Genomic DNA, 20870 nt, shown 5'->3' with positions numbered 1-20870 from the left:
GAATTGGCAAAATTGGCTTGTTTTAACGCCCAAAAAGAGACAGCTGAGTCTTCCTGATGGGCACAGCTGCAACAGAAACCTACACTCCAAGCCCATGCCTTGGCAGCTGCCCTGAGGCCACTAGACCCATCAGCCCCCACACACGGGAGACAAGGGAAGTTGACCATGAGGCTCCATCCTGCTGGAGCTCAGCCCAAGTCAATACCACCAGGAGCCTGTGTCAAATGCAGCCTGGGGCCACTGGTCACAGTATCACCCTGACCCTCAGCCACCCACGAGGCCATGCCCTGTCTACTGACAGCCTGGACACTGGAGATCTGAATGCCCCATGCTGGCTCATCCTCTATGCCATGCCATGGAAGTCCAGCCTCAGCAACATTGGCATCTGACTCTCCCAGCCTTTGAACTTCTAAGCCTGGTGGAAGACTGATGGCATCTAGACTTGGTGACTCCCATTCCCTCTCCAAGCCTGTGGTGGCACTGCAGGTAGCATGTAAGTCCATTGACCCTCTACTGGACTCAGGAGCTACTTATTCTGTTCTAATCTCTTCCCTGGGTCCCACAGTTCCCTTGTCAATTCCTGTCATAGGGGTGGATGGGACCCCCTCCTTCCCATTTAAGAGAAACCTGGGACTGCCTACATAGCTAGAAAGCTGTCTCAGTTCTGTTCACTTACTTATCCTTCTCAGATCTGATGGTGTTTGATGACCAGGATTTGCCAATTTTACATCTCTCCCCCAATCCTTGGTAGCTCATTAATAAGTTTCCTGTCAAAAGTACAGGCAGATGTGCCTCATTCACAGACTCCATGGTACAGGATAAAACTGGTTTCAGATGTAACTTCAGAGGTTCAAAAGTTTAACATTGATAAATGCAGTTTTGATAAACTGATAGATCACTGACTACAGACAGTCTTGGGAGTCCTTAAACTTCTGTGGATTTTACAGTTACCAGCTTTTAGGAGACAGGTTAGTATTGGAGAGGGTAGGGATCTGCCCTCCTCCTTCACTCATTCAACCACTTCCATTTAGTCAGTTTCCTCTGGTTATAGATTTAAAGATATGTTCATGCTTTTTAACCCAAAGCCATAGCTTTTGCTATGACACCAAGATGTAAATCTGTGCCAATTGTTTTACAAACACTTGCAGGTCCCTGCACAGATTGACCCTTCCTGCAAGACTTGTGCCAAGGCCAGACCCTCAAAGACCTTCCAGATACACCACCAGCCACTGTAGCAACTGAGGACACCAACCAGGCAAATACTGCCAGTTTAACGTCACCCACATGCCCACTCATAAAAACTCTGTTATCTCCCGATTTGCTGACACTTTCCCAGGATGGATAAAGGCGTTTTCCACCTCCAGAGAAACAGCAGATGGGATGGCTCAAGTATTCATGAAAAACACATCATCCCTCAATTCACTGCTGGTAACCCCCTCTCCAGGCTCAAGTGGGCACCAACCCAGCAACTGGTACCTAGTTTTCCAAGATGTCCCAATAAAGAACATATCTGTTCTAGTGTCTCACTCATTCACACTTGCCTCTTCTGTACAACCAAGGCACTTCTCTGTTCCATGCTTTCTGGCAGGTTTCACTCTTCCCATGGCTAGCCCCATTCATAGGACCAATGCCATTTTTTCTGCTAGCAATCTGCCTTCTCAACTCTCTCAAGGAACAAATGCCTGAGGACTCCACTATGACAGCTAACTAAGAGCTTCTTTACTCACACCTCCCATCAGGCATGACATCGACCTCCAACTTCCCCTTCCCATTTTGCCACTTGTCAGCAGGAAGTAGTCTTAAGAAATCAGTGCCCCTACTCCCCCCACTTGCTATCTATAACTCACCTTTTTATAATAATCAAAAGGGAGGAATGTTAGCATTCAGACCTACTTCTTGGAATCCTGGCCAACAAGCAGATAATACCCTGGCCTGCCCAGCATCCTGATGCTATCCTATTAAATTATTATCCTTATTAAATAAATATGATTTAAAAATAGGAACCTAAAATGTAATTCTGAGCAAGTAGGCTTGGAGAGGGATTAGAATCCCATTACAAAGCAATTTTTATAAAATAAAAACGGAAGTACGGAAATTAATGGGGCAATATGCCTTTTAATTCTAGATATGCAGAGACTGGAATTAACTGCTAACCAGGGCAGAAAGATGGTGTTAAAAGTGAACCTTAGATTGGGCACATCACCCTGAACCCACTTGATCTCATCTAAGGTGAATTTTGGTTTCTGCTTAGGATTGTTTTGAATCCAAATATTGGCAGGAGCCAGAGCCTGCTTTTGTTATTGCTCATGGCCATGTCAGAGGAGCAGAAGCTGGCACTTGAATTCAGGAATTTCAGCCCACCAGGAAGCAGGGCACTGATGGGTCAATCTCAGATAAGGCTTTGGCTTCAGAATATCTTTAGTTACTGCTGTGCCTTTACATGTTTGCTGCTGCCATTTTTTTCTGTTATTGGTACAGTGTGAATGGGCACATGGGGATTCTTACTGCCTTTAGTGTAGTGTGATTATCTCATGGACATATCCTGTTCTACTGGGCATTTTCACCTGTGGATTATTATGCAGATGATTTCATTTTAAGCTGTACTGTTTAACTGAAGTAATAATATGTTATTATATAATACACAATAATGGTGTTAGTTTAAATATAATTTTAATTATTAAGGGTTTGTAACAAATATAGTAAGGGATTATGATGGGGAAAATTAATATGGGTAAAGATAGGATACAGTGTTGTCTCTCCTCTCATAATTAGGGGCCATAGAGGATAGAAAATAAGAACAAGGAAATGCCACACAGCTAGGACTTATGAGTTTCTCTGGAGGAACCATACAGAGAGTGGCTTAAGTTAATGATTAACGAAAACAATCAAGTCCCAGAAGTTAGCTGTAGCTAGAGTTTTCCTGCCTGGCCCACGGTCAGGGCAAATCTCTCTCAGGCTGGAGAATTTCTCTCCAGCTCCCGCCACCAAGTCCCGCCAGTCCCAGAGCCCACTTATAAAATAAACACACAGACTCTTACATTATTTAAACTGCTTGGCCATTAGCTCAGGCCTGTTATTGTCTAGCTCTTACTCTTATATTTAGCCCATTTCTATTAATCTTTACTTTGCCACATGGCTCATGGCTTACTGGTACCTTACATCTTCCTTGTCCTGATGGCGGCTGGCAGTGTCTCTCCTAGCCTTCCACTTCCCAGAATTCTTCTCTTTGTCCCACCTATACTTTCTGCCTAGCCAATGGCCAATCAGTGATTTATTTACTGACAAATCAGCAACACACTTGACATACAGACCATCCCACAGCACTTCCCCTTTTCTTTTCTTAAAAAGGAAGGTTTTAACCTTTACATATCTCCAAAGTCAGCTTGGTATATTTGGGAATTTGGGCGTAGTTTCTCTTACTACTTCCTGCTGGAGGGGGGCGCTGTATCTTATGGGGATACAAAGAAAATTTTAGAATTATGGAATAGTCCATGAGGGTATGTCGTCTGAGCCAGTTGCCTTGAAACCATTTTGGATGTTGGATCATCAGGGCCATGGTGTCATCAGAGACCTTTCAGGGGGTCTTGGCTGGTCAAATCTGATGTATCTTAATCTTGAACAAATCCATAGCCTCTGGCTTTCTGTGGAAACAAAATCAGAGCCTCCTTTCCAAAGCAACATATCCTTACATCCAAATTTTGAAGTCAAGGTACCTTTAAAATATACATTTTGGCATAACTCAACAGCTTTTGTAATCAAATGTTTTTCTTCAGTTATGAATATCAAAGAGAACATAATCCAGATTCTCTGTGTGGTAGCCATCTTTACGTGGCTTATTTTTTTATATTAGCTTGAGCCTATTGCTTTAAACTGCAGCCTTCTAAGCCTGAAAGGGCGCTGGCCCTGTGGCTGCTGGCTCTGCCCACTTCAGCTTCCCAACATGGCGGTAGTACGTTTTCCGCCAGTTCTGGGAGCCATCAACTCTCAGAAATAGTGGGTCTATGTTTCTATCAAAGCAGCGTGTAGCCCAGAAATCTCTTTTTTTTTTTTGTACTAGCAAAGGCTAAATCCACCACACAGCTTAATGTGCCACTTGCAGAGGCCTCATTCCCACCATACTGCAGGTCGAGAGCACACGCTAGGAACCCGCCAGCAGCTCAAACCGGCAGCTGCTGCTCATTTGAGAGAGACAATTATGAAGCTGTTTTTAGCTCCGTTTTGGAATCTTTTTTCTAAGTTTTTAGGTGGAAACTCTTGCCCCACGTTGGGCGCCATTTGTAGCTAGAGTTTTCCTGCCTGGCCCACGGTCAGGGCAAATCTCTCTCAGGCTGGAGAATTTCTCTCCAGCTCCCGCCACCAAGTCCCGCCAGTCCCAGAGCCCACTTATAAAATAAACACACAGACTCTTACATTATTTAAACTGCTTGGCCATTAGCTCAGGCCTGTTATTGTCTAGCTCTTACTCTTATATTTAGCCCATTTCTATTAATCTTTACTTTGCCACATGGCTCATGGCTTACTGGTACCTTACATCTTCCTTGTCCTGATGGCGGCTGGCAGTGTCTCTCCTAGCCTTCCACTTCCCAGAATTCTTCTCTTTGTCCCACCTATACTTTCTGCCTAGCCAATGGCCAATCAGTGATTTATTTACTGACAAATCAGCAACACACTTGACATACAGACCATCCCACAGCAGTTAGCTCTTTTTGATAGTGGGAAATGTGTTCATGAATTTTGGTGTGCATCATAGCTAAAACAAAGTTTTAAATAATGACTTCTGTAACTAGAAAACAAAGAATTGCATGTTTAGTTAACATAATTAGACTGTACTCTGAAATATGAAAAGCGAAACCAGTAATCTGTTTTTCTGCCAATTATAAAGACTATTGCCTATGTAAACAGTTATAGCTGAAAGACTCCTGATCTATGAGAAGTCTAAAAGATAAATGTTTAAGTGTATGTGGGTTCTTGGGGATAATTTGTTTTCCACTTGTAATATATAAAATGTTTAAACATTTAAGGAATATAGAAAATATGCTCTTTTTTACTTGTATTCACTGTAATCATTCACATAAAAATATAATGTGACCACATTGTAATTCTTATATTGCTTGAAAGATTCTGCTGTGGTATATAAGCTGTAATGGAAAAAATAAAGATACATGGAAGGAAAAAACAGAAAAGATACAGGTAGAAGTAAGGATGTAGAAGGAAGACATCAGGAAGTAGATGGAAGGAAGTCATCAGGAAAGAGAAAGGGAAATATGGGAGTAGAAGAACAGAACAAAAAAAAGAGTAGAACAGGCAAAAAAAAAAAAAAAGAAGAAGAAGAAAACAATATAAAAACTTTTATCCCTTGTGGTGGTATTGTGTTCCCCCAAAACATTGTGCACCCTAATAAACTTATCTGGGGTCAGAGACAGAACAGCCACTAGATACAAAGGCTAGAAAATGGTGGCACTCACACCTTTAATCCTAGCATTTCAGAGGTAGAAATCCCTCTGGATCTCTGTGAGTTCAAGGCCACATTGTAAACAGCCAGGCATGGTGACACACACCTTTAATCCCAGAAATCGATCCTTTAATCCCAGGGAGTGACGCAGAAAGCAGAAAGATATATAAGGCATGAGGACCAGAAACTAGAAGCATTTGGCTGGTTAAGCATTTGGGTGGTTAAGCTTTCAGACTTCTAGCAGCACAGTTCAGCTGAGAACCATTCAGATATGAGGACACAGAGGCTTCCAGTCTGAGGAAAAAAGACCAGCTGAGAAGTTGGCCAGCTGAGGTTAGCTGTGGCCCATTCTGTCTCTCTGATCTTCCAGTGTTCATCCCAATACTTGACTCCAGGTTTGATTTTATTAGTAAGACTCTTTAAGATTCATGCTACAATCCCTCAGAAAAGACGTCTGTGTGTTTTTCTCACCGACTCTGCATCTCTTTTCCAGTCTCCCTGACCTGCAGAAGGCTGGACCCTCTGCATGTTATCAGATATGTTTCTCCCTTTGAACAGTGTTCTCTTAACCCTTGTAAGCAAAGTTTTCTTTTGCCCAGTGTTGCCTTTAGGGGTAGATCCAGTAACCTAGGCACATTGACATAGCCTGTTTCTCAATCCACAGAACACTCTTGGCCAGCTTCAGCTCTCTTCCTTATTTCATGTATTTCTAGCATCAGCTTGTTTGTATTGCCCTGGGGTTAAGACACAGGGGTCACATTCTCTCCTGGGTTTAGAAGGAGCAAGGTCTTGTGATTGACCAGCTTTCTCATCTCTCCTTTTGTTGGACACTCTGCACTATTGCAGTTAATCTTCCTTTCTGTCCTTGTCCAGGACTGATGCTTCCTTCCCTGGGTAACCTGATCATAATTCATTTCCAAACCTTTTGGGGTCAGTATACTTTACATGTGTGACAGGTGTCCCAGGGCTCACTTTATCTTCATTAACTAGGGTTCCTGATGCTCCTGAACTCTGAGCTTTGAACTGTTTATGGTGGAAGGGCTCAGCTCTGCATTGGTAGTAGAATGGTTTCTAGTTTCAGTGTGTGTGCTTCTCATTCAGGACTTCCTTCTTGATGTTGATAAAATCGTGTTAGTTTCACCTGATCCTCCAGTGAGGCTCTGCTTACATTTGAACAGAAGTCCTCATGTCCATTCTGAAATTCAGTGCTCACCATTACAGGAGTCCATTTCAGAATGTACAGATATTTTATTGCAGTGATTAGAGTGGCAATGGGGTAAATCTTTTTGTGATTCTGCACTGCACAACACATTTTTTTAAATCTATAACATATGGATCCACATCATGTGCTAGATACAGTTTTCTTTTGTCTTGCATTTATCTCGAGACTCGGCTTCTTGTAGCTAACCCTGTGTACTTTATAAGGGAGAGGAAATGGAACTTTTAAAAGCTCATGTCTACTTCAAAAGGTTGAAAAAAGAGTGATAGTGTCCAGGTCAGTTGTGACTAAGAGATAAGATGGAGAGTGAATGAATAATCCTGTCAAGTTGTAGAACCTCCCAAGTAATGGAATTTAACACAAGCAGGTAGAAATAATTGTTTGAATGCCATGAAGAAATGCCTCTGTTTTGAGGAGGGACCTTCATCACAGGTCCTTTAATAAATAAAGGATGTGTGGTGTGTATACAGGAAAATAACCAGAACAACGGCCTCCCTTATACAAAGAAAAAGCAAGTCTATTTCAGAAGTTAGGCTCCTGAACACTATTATTTATGAGTAGTAAAAACAAGAAAGAAAATAGTCCACCAAATGAAGTCAGAACAGGCTGGATATTTGTAAAGGTAACTGACATTACCTTTACCTAACATGACATATTTACCCTTACATAACATAACATGGTATTTCCAAAGATTCTATGCCCATGTGACTTTTGTGAACCACAGTTAATCTCAGTGATTATTATTGGGGATAGCTCCTCAATTACATCAAAACATTCTAAAGTGAACACATGATTTTTGTTTTATAACACTGAGTGCCTATTTGTCATGAAATCTTGCACATCTTAAACATATGAAATACATGAAAGCCTTCTTTACTGAAGACCTGAAACTGTCTTCTCTTAGAGGGAAAGACCTGGCATCTCAACCTTTTCTTGCTGGGAGCAGCTGTGAGATGCTCATCTCTCAGGACTCATGAGGCTTCAATGCAGCTACTCTTTTCTCTTCTTTTTACCCACGTTAGCAGTCCTCCCCACGTCAGCTACTCCCTTTTCTTCTTCTTTCCAGATTTAGCACACTTCCGGCAACAAAAGAGGCAAGACTTCATGATGATGAGCATCACAGTCAGCACACAGGCCAGCAGGAATCCAAGCACATCCAGAGAGTGGTACTGGAACCAGGTGAGGTCATGTGCTGCCACACGAAGGTGCTTGGCTCCTTTGTTGCGCATGACATATTCAATCCAGAAGATGGCTCTGTCCAGGGGCTTCATTGGTTGATCATGTTGGATTCTTGATAGCCGAATGGCATTCTTTTTATACCTGAAGGGACAATGTGTACAACTAAATTTAAAATGAAACTAATTTTCAGAGCTACCTAACATTTGTTGGTTTGGGGAAAAGCCCCCAAAGTGACTAAAAATTAACCAAATAGATTTGCTGTGTTTATCAGACGGCATGGAGGATAGTTGTGGGACAGGATGGACAGTTTAGTGGCAGGGAGAAGAGTTGAGTGGCAAGGAGGAGAGTTGAGTCAGCCTCGTGTAGCACAAGTTTGGTCTGAACTTGTCGTGTAGGTTACACTGGCCTTAAAAATACTTAATGAACCTCTCTATCCACTTTCCAATTGATGAGATTACCAGCATCTACTGGCATCTCAGTTACAAGTGCTGGGTCTGTTTTTGCTTTATTCCCATAAAATTTTAATTCTTAATTGGAATTTTTGAAGTTCAGCTATATTTTCAAATTGGCAAGAAATCATTAATAATGAGAGCTAAATCTTTTTCATGTGAGCAACATATAACATATGATGTAAGACAAATAAGTGAATAGACATATAATTGTCTTAAGCATCACAGGGTAAGGTGTCATGTTGGATATCTCCTCTCCTACCTCTGTTTTCTAATTTCAATCTAAAACTAGATTTATGTTTGAAAACACTTTTTGAAGTATGATTCTTCCTTGCACAGAACTTCCACCAGAATTCTCAACATAATGAAAAAACAAATCCAATTCTGCACCCAGACATGGAGACTGTGTCTATAAGAACCAACATAATTTTCTCCTGTTGTTTTGCTTCTGGATTTTCTGATTAGGTACATCTGTTTTCTGGTAAACCTTGAAAGTACTAATGATGTTCCCTGGGTATGTTATGAATTTAATATTGTCTCTCATTCCAGTGTGCTTGTTTTAATCTCATTGTCCAGGCCTTAACATAAATTTCAACTAACATGGGTTCTTTTGTTGCCATCACTGGCTTAGAAGTCTTAGATGTTGGCTATGAGTTCAGTGAGACTTGATATTAATTTTATGACCTAAACTATTCTAAGGGCTTTTGAGATGTCATAAAATTGAATCTAGAACACATTTTCTCAAAGCTAGTCACTTCAGCTTCTATTGCAGGGTTGGTAGAACATGCCTTTTATCTGAGCACTTGGGAGGCAGAGTCAAGAGAATCTTTCTGAATTTGAGGCCAGCTCAGTACTACAAAATGAGACCCTGTTTAAAAAATGATAGAAATAATATAAAATTTCACCAAAAGTTTTATAGCTTCAGAAAGTATGGATAAACATTTAAACATTCTTTCATAAATTTTAAAGTTCATGATTACTTCATTATGTATATTCTGTTATATTTTAATGTCCTTGCTACCAGTAGATGTATATTTGAAACATTATTTACACATATACAGAGAATTTTCAGACTAATCATTTCTCATATGAAGTCAAATATGAATTTAGAGTAACTTTATTCTTGAAAACAAGTACATATTTCAGATATGCAAAATAATTTGAAGTTTTTCACTGTTATTCTCCTTCAAATGGGATTAAAATCAATATGATGATGATAATAATCTTTCTATCAATATTTTTAAAGAGGTAGTTACATACATCAAGCATGATGAGACCAATTTTTAATCCCAGCACATTGTAGGCTGAAGCAGGCAGATCTCTATGAGTTCAGGGTCAGTCATGGGATTATACAGTGAGACCCTGTTTCAAAAAAGAAAAATAAACTCAAACAAAAAATAGTTGTACTCACGAAGGGTCATTAATGATGGTCCTCAAGGCAGTGAGAAGGTCTGTGGTTGACAGTGTGTTGAAGTCCACTCTAACAGCTGCTCCCTTGGCTACCATGTGGTTAATATTATCAGGTTGATCCGCAAACAATGGAATACCAACAATAGGAATGCCATGATAGATTGCTTCATAGATGCCATTGGTTCCACCATGAGCTATAAAAGCTTTGGTTTTTGGATGACCTACAATTAGAATTATTTTTATATAATCATTGATTAAAATATTAAAAAAGAAGTGAAATATAAGGGTTCCAAAGGGACTGTTTTCATAGAAAACATGCTATAGCCACAAATTTGCAGCGAAACTGCTTTGGAAGTTTATATCAAGAAGCTCTTAAGTGAGCTGGAGAGGTAGAAGAGTATTTGGAAGAAGTAGTATGTGTCTCGAGAACTGCAAAATGAAACAAGATTGCAACATACGAAAATGAAAGGAAGATTGTGGGTAAAAGATCCAGTGGGAAAGAATCCACATGGTTAGGTTTATAGTACCAGTTGTGAATTTCCCCTGGGGCTCTGAACATAGAGAAGAACCCACAACTGACACTTTTCTAAACCAATGTCATTTCTCCTTGCATTTGAAATCCTTACCTTATACCCGCATGTATGTGTAGTTTTCATCCCTCATCAGAGTATCTTATTTTTGCAGCACACAGAGACAAAAAAAGCCAAAGTTGTCAAAATACAGAGAACAACTGACCTTGGGTATGAAGCTGTGATACATCTATAACACAAACCCCCTATATATATGGCTCAAGAAACATTTCAGATGAGGGGGTGGAAATATGGTAAGAATCATAGGACAAGGAAATCTGCTCTGAGATTGTGTCTTCATACAGCACAGGGAGACTGCAGTCACTGAATCTTGATTTTATGGTGGCCTAAACAAGATCAGTACAATGAATATACCAGTTGACGTGCCAATGTAAAGACAGAAAATGTTACAGTGCCTTGTCCCCAGGTGAAGAGGCACAGACACATAATGACTGCTGAGAGTCAGTTTTCCCCAGGGATGAATTCAAATTTATTATCCAATACCAATGGTGAGTTCAGAAACCTAGCAGGAATACTAGATGAACTTAGCAGATTGTATTTGTATATCCATATATATGTACAGATGCAATAATAATAACCAATGAGAAAGAGAAAAAAAGGGAGTGGGTGGGAAGGACGAGGGTGGATATGAGAAGAGTTAAGATAAATGGAGTTGATGGTTTAATTTGACTAAAATATATTGTGTGAAATTTATTTATTAAAATACCACATTAAAACCCAGAATACAAGTAGACTATTTATATAGAAATGGTTGTGGCACTGGGTCTGGTGTGTAGTGTATAGTCACCAGGATAGTAGATGGTGGGATCTAAGGCCAATCAAGCTACAATTCGTCATGAAATATATTAGCACTTTGTGGTAAAGATAGTACACTTGTTTGCATAGAAAATACAGAGTTGGTGCAACAGGAAGGGCTAAGATTCTCAGTGGAATTGGAAATATTCCTGTAGTAGGATAAACAATAATGAAAAATTAAGAAGCAAGAGAGAAAGGGGCAATTTATACAGTCTCTGGACAATTCTTAGAGCAGTTATTACAGCTGAACTGAAGGTATGCAGATTTTAGACATAGAGGAGTTGATTTTTAACAATAGGATGACAGAATTTATAGGTAGCTATTTTCCATTCTGTATTTATGAAAATAAATATAAATAAATTTGCTTTGTTTTTGACTGTCCTCAGGATCTGCTGCTCCCTTTGTTTTCTTACTTTATTGACCTCTGTCTTACCAAGAAGGTCATTCTGGGGGATCCACTTGTACAGCCGAGTATTGGATCCTAAGGTCTCTGGTTTCTTACCATCAAATCTCCACAGAACCTGTTATACACAGAAAGTACCTTATTCAATTGCAGAAATTCAAAAGCTTTGGTATATTTTGATTCTGGAGAACGGAGAAGACTATTCAGTTGAACCAGTGATTGCTAATGAAATTAAGAGAGGGGCTTTCAAAATAGTATGAGATGTTAAAAGACTGAAGTAAATAATACATTTTCTGTACATAGCTTTATAATAACTTGAGCATGATATTTCATCATGCTAATTTATATAGGTCTAATGATTAATGACAAATTAAAGCATACATGAAAATTTTAGGCAGTTAATGCGATCCTGAATGGGAATACTATATACAACTAGTAACAATTTATGATTATGTATATATTATATAAAATTGTAGCTCTTATATTACAAATTCAATATTAATTTATATCTTTTTGAGACATGGGCACATAATTTTACCTATATTCCCATCTTCCCTAGTCTACTCATTATAATAGGTTTATTTTTGATGCATAAAAATGTCATATTGATATAGTTTACTATTCTGAGAAATAATTTCTTTCATACTAGAAAGTGTATTTACTTTGTTTCAGATGAAACTTTAAGGTCTGCCCAAGGGAAAAACGTCAATAGGAAAATTTTAAGCATGGTTTCTATTGCTCTAAATACAATTCATGTTTAGTGCCAAACTGAGTTCTGAAATACAAGCAATCCTCACAAATGAATACAAACTGTTCATTTTCACTTTCTATATGCTCTCTATCTCATAAAATAAGTTTACATAAAAATTATCTTCATGAACAGGAGAAACTGTTATCAAGTACTAGAGTAAATTCAGCCCCCAAACAGCCAAGGAGTGATGCTTTTAGAAAGTGAGTCAACCATACAAAAGTATATGGAGTCAGGAGCTTCTAGAATCTTCCTATGGCATACTGACATACACCTGACTCCATCTTAAATTCCATGCTTTTTCACCAACCAGAAAAAGATGTTCACTTGATGTGCTAGAAGCAGAGTTCCTATAGATGCAATCATAATTTTATCCTCCTGGGCTCACTTCAGGGTCAGGACCTATTTTCATCATCCTTTCTCTTACATTTTTCTACATCAGCCATTGGGAAGAAGACATTTCCCCCCCCCCTTTTTTTTACAAGCATTTGTGTTTCATTTTATGTATGTGGGTGTTTTGCCCTCATGTAATTCTGTGCATTTCGAGTATGCCACCTGGAGGCCTGAAAAATGTATTAGATCTCCTGGAACTTGAGTTGGGGACAGTTGTGAGCTAGTTAGTATATAAGTGTTAGCAATCAAACTCAGGCTATCTGGAAGAGCAGCCAATGCTCTTAACCACTGAGTCATCACACAAGCTCCAATATATTTCTTATTATTTTATTTCCTCTTTCTCTCCCCATCCTTTCTTTCTTTTTCTTCTCACTTCTTTGAGATATGAAAAGCTTGGGAATCACCACGAAGTATAAACTGGCTTTAAATGTGAGAAAAAAGACCCACTCTGGTCTCTAAGAGCCAGAATGACAGCTATGCACAACCATGCATGGCTGTAACTACAAACTTTCAGATCATGAGGTCAATCAGAACCAGACTAATATTTCACCCTGAACAATTTAAAATTTTCTTTTTAAAACAGTGTTAGAGATGAATAGGAAAGAGACCTTCATTTTACTTTTCACACAGGAATTTTCTCTACTTAAAATCTTTCAGAGTTCAATAAACTTATAGTACAATTGTCCACCTAGTGGACATTTTATCTCACCTTTTGTGGAATCTGAGCAAGAGCAGATGCAACTATATTGGCCTTTTCATCTGTTAAATTTCTAACCATTGAACCCAGAGAAAACACCACAACACCGTGTTCTCCAGAGCTCTGAACAAAGTCTTCCATTTCCTACAAAGAGAGATGTGACATCGCAAATGAATGGCAGCATAGGAAGGACCACAACAAACTTTATGAGAGGAAATCATGTAATAACTGGAATTATTTTAGAAAGATCAGTGGTTCCATTGCTTCAGTACTCAATATTCATTGAGAGTACATTTGTGCTACAGTGCAACTGACCAAAATAAGTAAATTAGAGGAAAAAAAGTAATGTTACTAGAGATATCACTGAAATTTAGATGATCATTAGGAGGTATTTTAAAAACAACACAAAGAGGAGGCAGAAAGATTGTAAAAGCCAGAAGGAACGGTGACATGCCAGTGTCTTCCAGACACAGTAAAACTGAGGAATATATGAACTCACAGAGACTGTGGCAACACACGTAAGACCGGCACAGGTCCAAGCCAGATGAGGTCCCAGCACTGAGAGTGGAAAATGGACATGGACTTCCATTTCTAACTAGGAAGCTTTTTGCAATTGATACCCGATAGTAAAGGGGAAAATCAATTCTCTCTCTATTGGAATATCACTGGGTAAATCAGTCATATCCTAGAGCAGGACCCATGCCCAGGAGTACTTGGTCAACACAAAATAAATCCCATGATTTTTTTCTTTTGTGGGCTTTGTCTTTCACTTTGTTTTGCCTGGGCATTTTTTGGTCTTATTGATTTTTAGGTCATTGTTTTGATTTTCATTTTTGTGGTTTCTGTCTCTCTCTCTCTCTCTCTCTCTCTCTCTCTCTCTCTCTCTCTCTCTCTCACACACACACACACACACACACACACACACACACACACACACACAGACTGACAGAGAGTCAGAGAGAACAAAAAGTATGGGTGGGGAGGTGGGTATGATCTGGCAGAAGATAATCACAATGTATTATATGAAAAAAGTTTTGGGCCGGGCGGTGGTGGTGCAGGCCTTTAATCCCAGCACTCGAGAGGCAGAGCCAGGCAGATTCAGCCTGGGCTACCAAGTGAGACCCAGGAAAGGCACAAAGCTACACAGAGAAACCAAAAAAAAAAAAAAAATATATTTGGAATGAATAAAAATTCCAATTTTTTCCAGTATGGCTACTGTAAAGGCAATTGTGACACTCCCTTGCAAAGTTCATATACACACTTGCATATGTCTTCATCTTAGCATGAACATCTCTCTATTTATCTCTGTGATTTAAATCTATATTAATGGCCAGGCAGTGGCAGCACACGCCTTTAATCTCAGCACTAGAGAGGCAGAGCCAGGTGGATCTCTGTAAATTCAAGGCCAGCCTGATCTACAGAGCAACATCAGGACAGGCAGCAAAACTACACAGAGAAACCCTGTCTCAAAAAAAAATCTATGTTATAAATGTCTTTTAATAAATTCCAACTCTGCTTCAAAAAAGAAAGTAAATCAATATGCTAACACATCTGGAAATCTTGAAGAAATGAAAGAAAGCTGAAGATATAAGAACTTCATTGTAAACACACACAACAGTAACGAACAATGAACTTTAAAGAACAATTGTTACAAAGCCAAACACTGCACACTAAGTAGATTCAACGATGAATGCTGTCCAGCTATAATAAATACATAATACCAAAGCTACCCAAGTAGCTCCATAAAGTGGAAAGAGAAGGAATATTTGTTAAGCCTTCTTATTAAGCTAGTATTTTTCTGTTGTTACAATTTGGTTAAAAAAAAAAAACAACATAAATTTCCACACACCCCCAGTGAACACAGATGGAATAAAATACTTGTAAGTAAAATTCAGTGGCATATCAACAATATCTATCATATTTCATATTATGTTGATTTCTTTTTCTATTTAAAATTTTTTATTCCACAAATTTGACTAAAAGAGTGAAAAAAGAAAAGAACATAAGTTAGAGTGGGTAAGGATCAGAGGTGGATTTGGGAGAAGTTAAGGAGAGCTGAATATAATGAAAACACACTCTATAAAATTCTTAAAGAACCAGGAAAAAGCAAAGAAACACATAGACCAAGTATGAGAAATAAGTTTACAGATTGTCTATAATCCTAACAAAGGTGCACAAATTGCACATGGAAGTTGAAGACAGACCTTTTAAAGAATGGTGCAGAGAATTCTATTTATCTGCACATATAGGTTGAAAATAGAACTCTCTCTCACTCTGGAAATTTTACTCAAAATGGATAAAAGACATGAAAATGGAAACTGAAAGTTCAAATCTCTCTAAGTGAACTCAATGACATTGAAAAAGATAGTAATTTATTTCTTAGAATCCCATCAGCCCAGGGAATAAATTGGGAACTGACAAGTGGGACACTTCTGAATAACAAAGAAAAATATCATCAAAATGAAGAGACTCTAAAAACTGGGGGAAAAATCTGTGAACTTGTCCAGAATGTAGATGAATTTAAAAAATTCTAATATCAAAAGAAAAAATAATTCAGTCAACATAGATAAATGATCCAGAAGGGACCATTCTCAGTAGAGGTACAAGTAACCTATAATTATATGAAAAATTATTTTAATAGTTTTAGCTATTAGGAAAATGCAATTCAAAATATGTTGATATTCCATCGTAATCCAGTTAGCATGTATGTCACAAAAATTAAAACAATAGCAAATACTCCCACAGACATTATGAAATTAAACATTTATGTATTTGTTGTAGTTAGGAATGTGAAATGATACCAATATGAAAAACACAAAAAAGCTTCTTTATACAAATAACATTAGCTCTAAATGTACAGTTCTGTTATGCCATTCTTGGGTGAGACATCTGAGAGAAATAGTCACAAAGAGAAAAAAATACACGTAACGGTATTTATTATACCACTACCCACAATGTCCCAATTATGGAATTAGCTTAGATAGTCTTCAACTGACAAATGTGTAAAAAAGTGTTGGTATATAAACATAATTGTGTTCTACCCAGATATTAATTAGAGGTCACCATGTTAAGCAATAAGCCAGGCACACAAAGAGAAACTTTGTTTTCTTTTATAAGTGGAAACAACAAAGACAAAAACAAAATACCAGCAAAAACATAACTGTAGAAAGACTACAAAGAAGTCGGAAAGAACAAGAGGCCATGTGGAGCGCTCCTAGTCGCGGCTCTCACGTGACCTGCCTGCTTTGTCATCCTGCTTGGCTGAGTGTGGAGTTTCCTCAATGGTTCTTGGAATTGTCTGCTTTCCTCTTTCTCCCTTTCATTCTTTCATCTAATCCTGCACACTGGTCAGGTCATTGTAACTATGCAAGGATTCTGGGACAGCTCCTATGATCTCTGGTGGATATGTCTGCCACATATCTGTCTTCCTCTGGTAACACAATACACAATATTTATTATACTATATACAACATTTCTTCATTCTTATAATCTGTTCAAGTAGAATATAAGTTCTCTTTGTTAGAGAAATTTATTCTTCTTTCTTTAGATTTTCAACATATGTCTCTGGCATTTACTATATGTTCTTATAGAATATTAATTCTTTTTTTATGAGTTACATAAAGGCCCTTAAGTCACTGACCACATTCTAAAATGATATGACATTTTGCTTAACAGTAGTGAGACACAGAGATGTGTTACAGTATGGAAATAATGTGTATGTCAGTTGTCAGAGAATTCTAATCCACTTTTTATATCTCTCATGAAACCAAACATCCTGAAAGAGTGTTGAAGAATTGTTTCCATGAAAAAGGCAAAGCAATTTATCAAAGGAAACAATATAGGGTTACCTTAGGCAATGGTTTGGCTGGTTTGCAGTGGAGTCCTCCAACAAAGTCAAAGTTAGGTAAGAGTGGGTGGGGAAATTCCAAGTCCCAGTAAGTTCGAATGAGCCACATATCTGCTTTCCCCATCATTTCATATAATGTTGTGGGTCTCCCTGCACCACAAAAACAAGTAAAAATATGCAATGATTTTGTCTGGCATATAGCATGTGATTTCTAGTGATGAGTTGAAATAATGTAGACAACAATTTGAAATGTTTCACTTGTGGTTTATAATATAGATGTACTAATATTAAATTTAATATTATTAATATTATTATAAAATTAAGTAATAATTTGTGTAAAAACTACATTGTCTTCCAAACGTACACCAATAATTTCAAAGCTTTTTGACTGCTGCAAAGAATCTTGAAAAAACAGCTTTCATAGAATATTTAGTCTAGTTTATGTATTTTTGAAGCTAGTTTCTTGATCCTTGACTCTTCAAATGCACTGTGATAATCTGTAAGGTATGGCTAAATTCCTTTTAGATACTGCTGTACTGGGTCTATCAAAGGGGATTGGTAATACTAACATTTGTGTATGTGGAAGTTACAGCTAGATACTTTCCATAAAAAATTTAACATTCAAATTTTTCTTACTCTTAATTTAGGTGTTATTTTATTTAATGGAAAGGTATTTTAAAAAACTAGCCAATAAAAGTGCCTGCATTTTTTCAGCAAGATTTTAGGCTTTAAGTCATCAGTTTTAGGCATCTAAGACGTCTCAAACTCCAAGAAAACCAAGTTCCCTTGACTGTTTCTGGTATTAGAGATACTGATTAATTGTGAAAGACCTTTCATGACATTCTAGATAAATGTTTCAATTTGCAAGTGAAAAAACTTTTAGAAGGGAACATATTTTCTTTAGTGCTATACAGATAGTCACGGTAGCAAATTATAAGTCCTTAGTGCACATATCTACAGTCACTAATGCATTCATTGAAACCTAGGGTTTCTTATACTAAGACAAACATAGAATACATCAAATGATTACCAAGAGAAATCTTTGTCTCAATTTGCATGGAGAGCAATTTCTGGAGTGTTCTGAACAACTCTACAGTGTTCTACCTTGTTTTGAGGCTATTTAGTTTTTTCTATTTTTGCTTTATCAGCTCACAATTAGCAACCTCATTCTGTGACTGTATATTCATCCACACACACTCACATTCAAAGAAGCAGCAAGTTGGGATTTCACTGTAACAGTGAAAGACAGTTTACCTAGAACGTCACTGTAAAGCTGACTCCAAGACTTCTCATTAAATGGTTGAAACCAAAAGTCAAAGTATAGCAGATGCAACATATTCTTCACCCTTTCCACAAATGTCATGTGGTCACTTAATTCTGAGAGAACCACAGGCACGTAGGAAGGAGGGAGTGGAAGCCCCCCACTGTACTTTTCACATTTGTATCCGGGACAGAAGCGGAGACTGTACACTAAAGGTATCTTCAGCACTTCGGCCAACAGCTCACCGCAGGGACCAACAGTATCCGCAAGGATGACATCAAACTTAGATCCTTGGAGTTTTTTCATAAGACTCTTGTTCCAAACTACAGCTTTGCAGAAGCTTTCAATAACATCAGAATACTCACTAAAGACTTGTTGCATTTTTGAATAATATGTCCAAAGTGAGGGTGTTTGAAAATCATATGTCCATTGAGTTACCCAATTCTCAAAAGTATATTGAAGATCATCTTTACTCAAAGGTACAGGATAAATCTCAAAATTAATAGAAGATTCATTGCTAGGCTCAATAAGGACGGAAGCTGAAGATGTCAGAACAGTTACTTCATGACCTCTCTGCAAAAGCTCATCCAGAATCATCTTTATATTGATCCAATGGCTGTATTCTGTTGGCCACACCAGCACTTTTCCACAAGTTCCAAGTCTAAAGTAGCATATCAGCTGTATCAGCAGCAAAACTGAAGTCTGTTTCATAGACATCTTGCTGAAATGGAATGCTGTTGACATCTATCATTCTTTGCAGGTTCTCATGCTTTTATGCAAATTTGAATAAATCAAGAAGTTAACATATAACTTCAAAACCATCAATGAGTAAACAAGCCTGGTGGTGTGATATCATCTGTAAATATGCACATGGAACATGAACTCAAGGTTAACAAAGTTTGTTTGTCTCCTTTTTTCTTTCTTTCTTTCCTTCTTTCCTTCTTTCTTTCTCTCTCTCTCTTTCTTTCGTTCTTTCTTTTCTTTCTTTCTTTCTTTCTTTCTTTCTTTCTTTCTTTCTTTCTTTCTTTCTTTCTTTCTTTCTGGTGCCTGATACTACTCAGCTAAGATCAAACACTTTCCATGTATAATTATCTTGCTTTAAATATAACATTTTAGAGTCATATGAAGAGTCACAAATGAGAACCTCCTATTTCTTACATAACAGTAAAGATCAAACAAGGGTATAGGGAGATCAGCATTTCTTAGATCTTGGTATTTTTCAAAATTTTTGATTATGTATGATGCATTATGTTATATTCAAATTGCCATATTCCCTCCTGAAAGGAAGAGGCAGTCCTATAATGCTCAGGGGACTAAAAAAATTTACAACATATCTCTTCCAGATTATATAACACACAATTACTTGGATCCTGGAGGTTCTTTGGTGGACATATCTACAAGTGTGTCCTCTTTAGATTTCTATTGCCATGATAAACATCATGACTAAAATAAACCCGGAGAATATGGGGCTTATTTCAGCTTAGAGCTGTTATTCATTATGAGAAGTTAGGGCAGTAACTCAAGGCCATAACCTGGAAGGAAGAACTGAAATAGAGGTCATAGAGGAACAACATTTACTGGCTTATCCTGATGGCTCTCTCAGTTTGCTCTCTCTTACATCCAGGACCACCTTGCCAGGGATGCCAACAGTCACAGTGGGGTGGGCTTTTCTAATCATTCATCAAACAAAAAATAGACCCACAGGACAATCTGATTAAAGCATTTTCTCTACTGAGGTTCTCTCTTCTCAGATGACACTAATTTGTGTCAAGTTGACTAAAAACTCACTAGCACAAAGTAACATAGGAAATTCCAAAGATGCATCTTTCTTAAGAGTTCACCACGATGGGATGGGCCTTTCAGATATGCACTCTTCTATGCTCTTGTAAAGAACTAAATAGATTCCTTGGCTCACCTTGCCATACCTGAGTGGAATCAATGCCTGTTCTGATCTTAATAGACATTTGTTCTCATATTTCTAGGAAAAATCATCTATGCAATTGTAGCCCAAAGAGGGACAGATACAGATAAAATCAAAGATTACTCTAGTAGAGTGGTTTGTATGGCTGTTGCTCTGGGTGATGTAAATGCTACTGAGACTCAGCTACTGATCTATAAAGAACTTTCTTTTATACAGAGAGTAGTACAGCATTTAAGAGAGAGATGACGATTCTCGTTTCCTCACTAGTCTCTGATTTGGCAAGGAAAGTAGAAAAAAAAGGGATGCAATTGTTTTTCTGTTTCTTAGAGCCAGTGGGGAACAAACAAAATTTCCTCCCTTAAACGTTAATATGTCTGTTGACATTGCCATGGCTTCAGGCTTGCCTATGCAGGCTCTAAAAAAACCTGTTTCACCATAGACTTCACTTCCTGGCATTCCATCTCTTACAATCATGTGCTCTCTCTTTCATCATATTCCTTGAGCTG

At 38.1% G+C, this 20870-nt stretch overlaps 1 protein-coding gene across 2 annotated transcripts; it reads right to left on the bottom strand.

Moving 5' to 3' along the window:
- Nucleotides 1-7707: 7707 nt before the first annotated feature.
- Nucleotides 7708-19160, bottom strand: LOC131920725 (UDP-glucuronosyltransferase 2B1). Of its 2 annotated transcripts, none has more exons than XM_059275154.1 (6): nt 18437-19160; nt 17184-17332; nt 13348-13479; nt 11528-11615; nt 9711-9930; nt 7708-7991 (listed from the first exon to the last, which is right to left on the bottom strand). In XM_059275154.1, the coding sequence occupies exons 1-6, from the start codon at nt 19158-19160 to the stop codon at nt 7712-7714; spliced, it is 1593 nt and encodes a 530-aa protein (XP_059131137.1). In that variant the 3' UTR covers nt 7708-7711. The 2 variants fall into 2 exon arrangements, with proteins under 2 accessions (XP_059131137.1, XP_059131138.1); XM_059275155.1 differs by having other exon boundaries at nt 18689-19160.
- Between the last annotated feature and the right edge of the window lie 1710 nt (nt 19161-20870).

Source organism: Peromyscus eremicus, chromosome 10, assembly GCF_949786415.1.
Source record: "Peromyscus eremicus chromosome 10, PerEre_H2_v1, whole genome shotgun sequence".
Lineage (NCBI taxonomy): Eukaryota > Metazoa > Chordata > Mammalia > Rodentia > Cricetidae > Peromyscus > Peromyscus eremicus.
Note: the sequence above shows the minus strand (reverse complement) of the source record. Positions and strands in the feature narration are given on the sequence as shown.

Coding starts and splice junctions, on each gene's coding strand:
- LOC131920725 (XM_059275154.1), bottom strand. CDS start 19,160: ATGTCTATGAAACAGACTTCAGTTTTGCTGCTGATACAGCTGATATGC. Junction 13,480..17,183: donor CAGCCAAACCATTGCCTAAG/GTAACCCTATAT, acceptor CTCTCTTTGTAG/GAAATGGAAGACTTTGTTCA. Junction 9,931..11,527: donor CCCCCAGAATGACCTTCTTG/GTAAGACAGAGG, acceptor TTCTAATTGTAG/GTCATCCAAAAACCAAAGCT.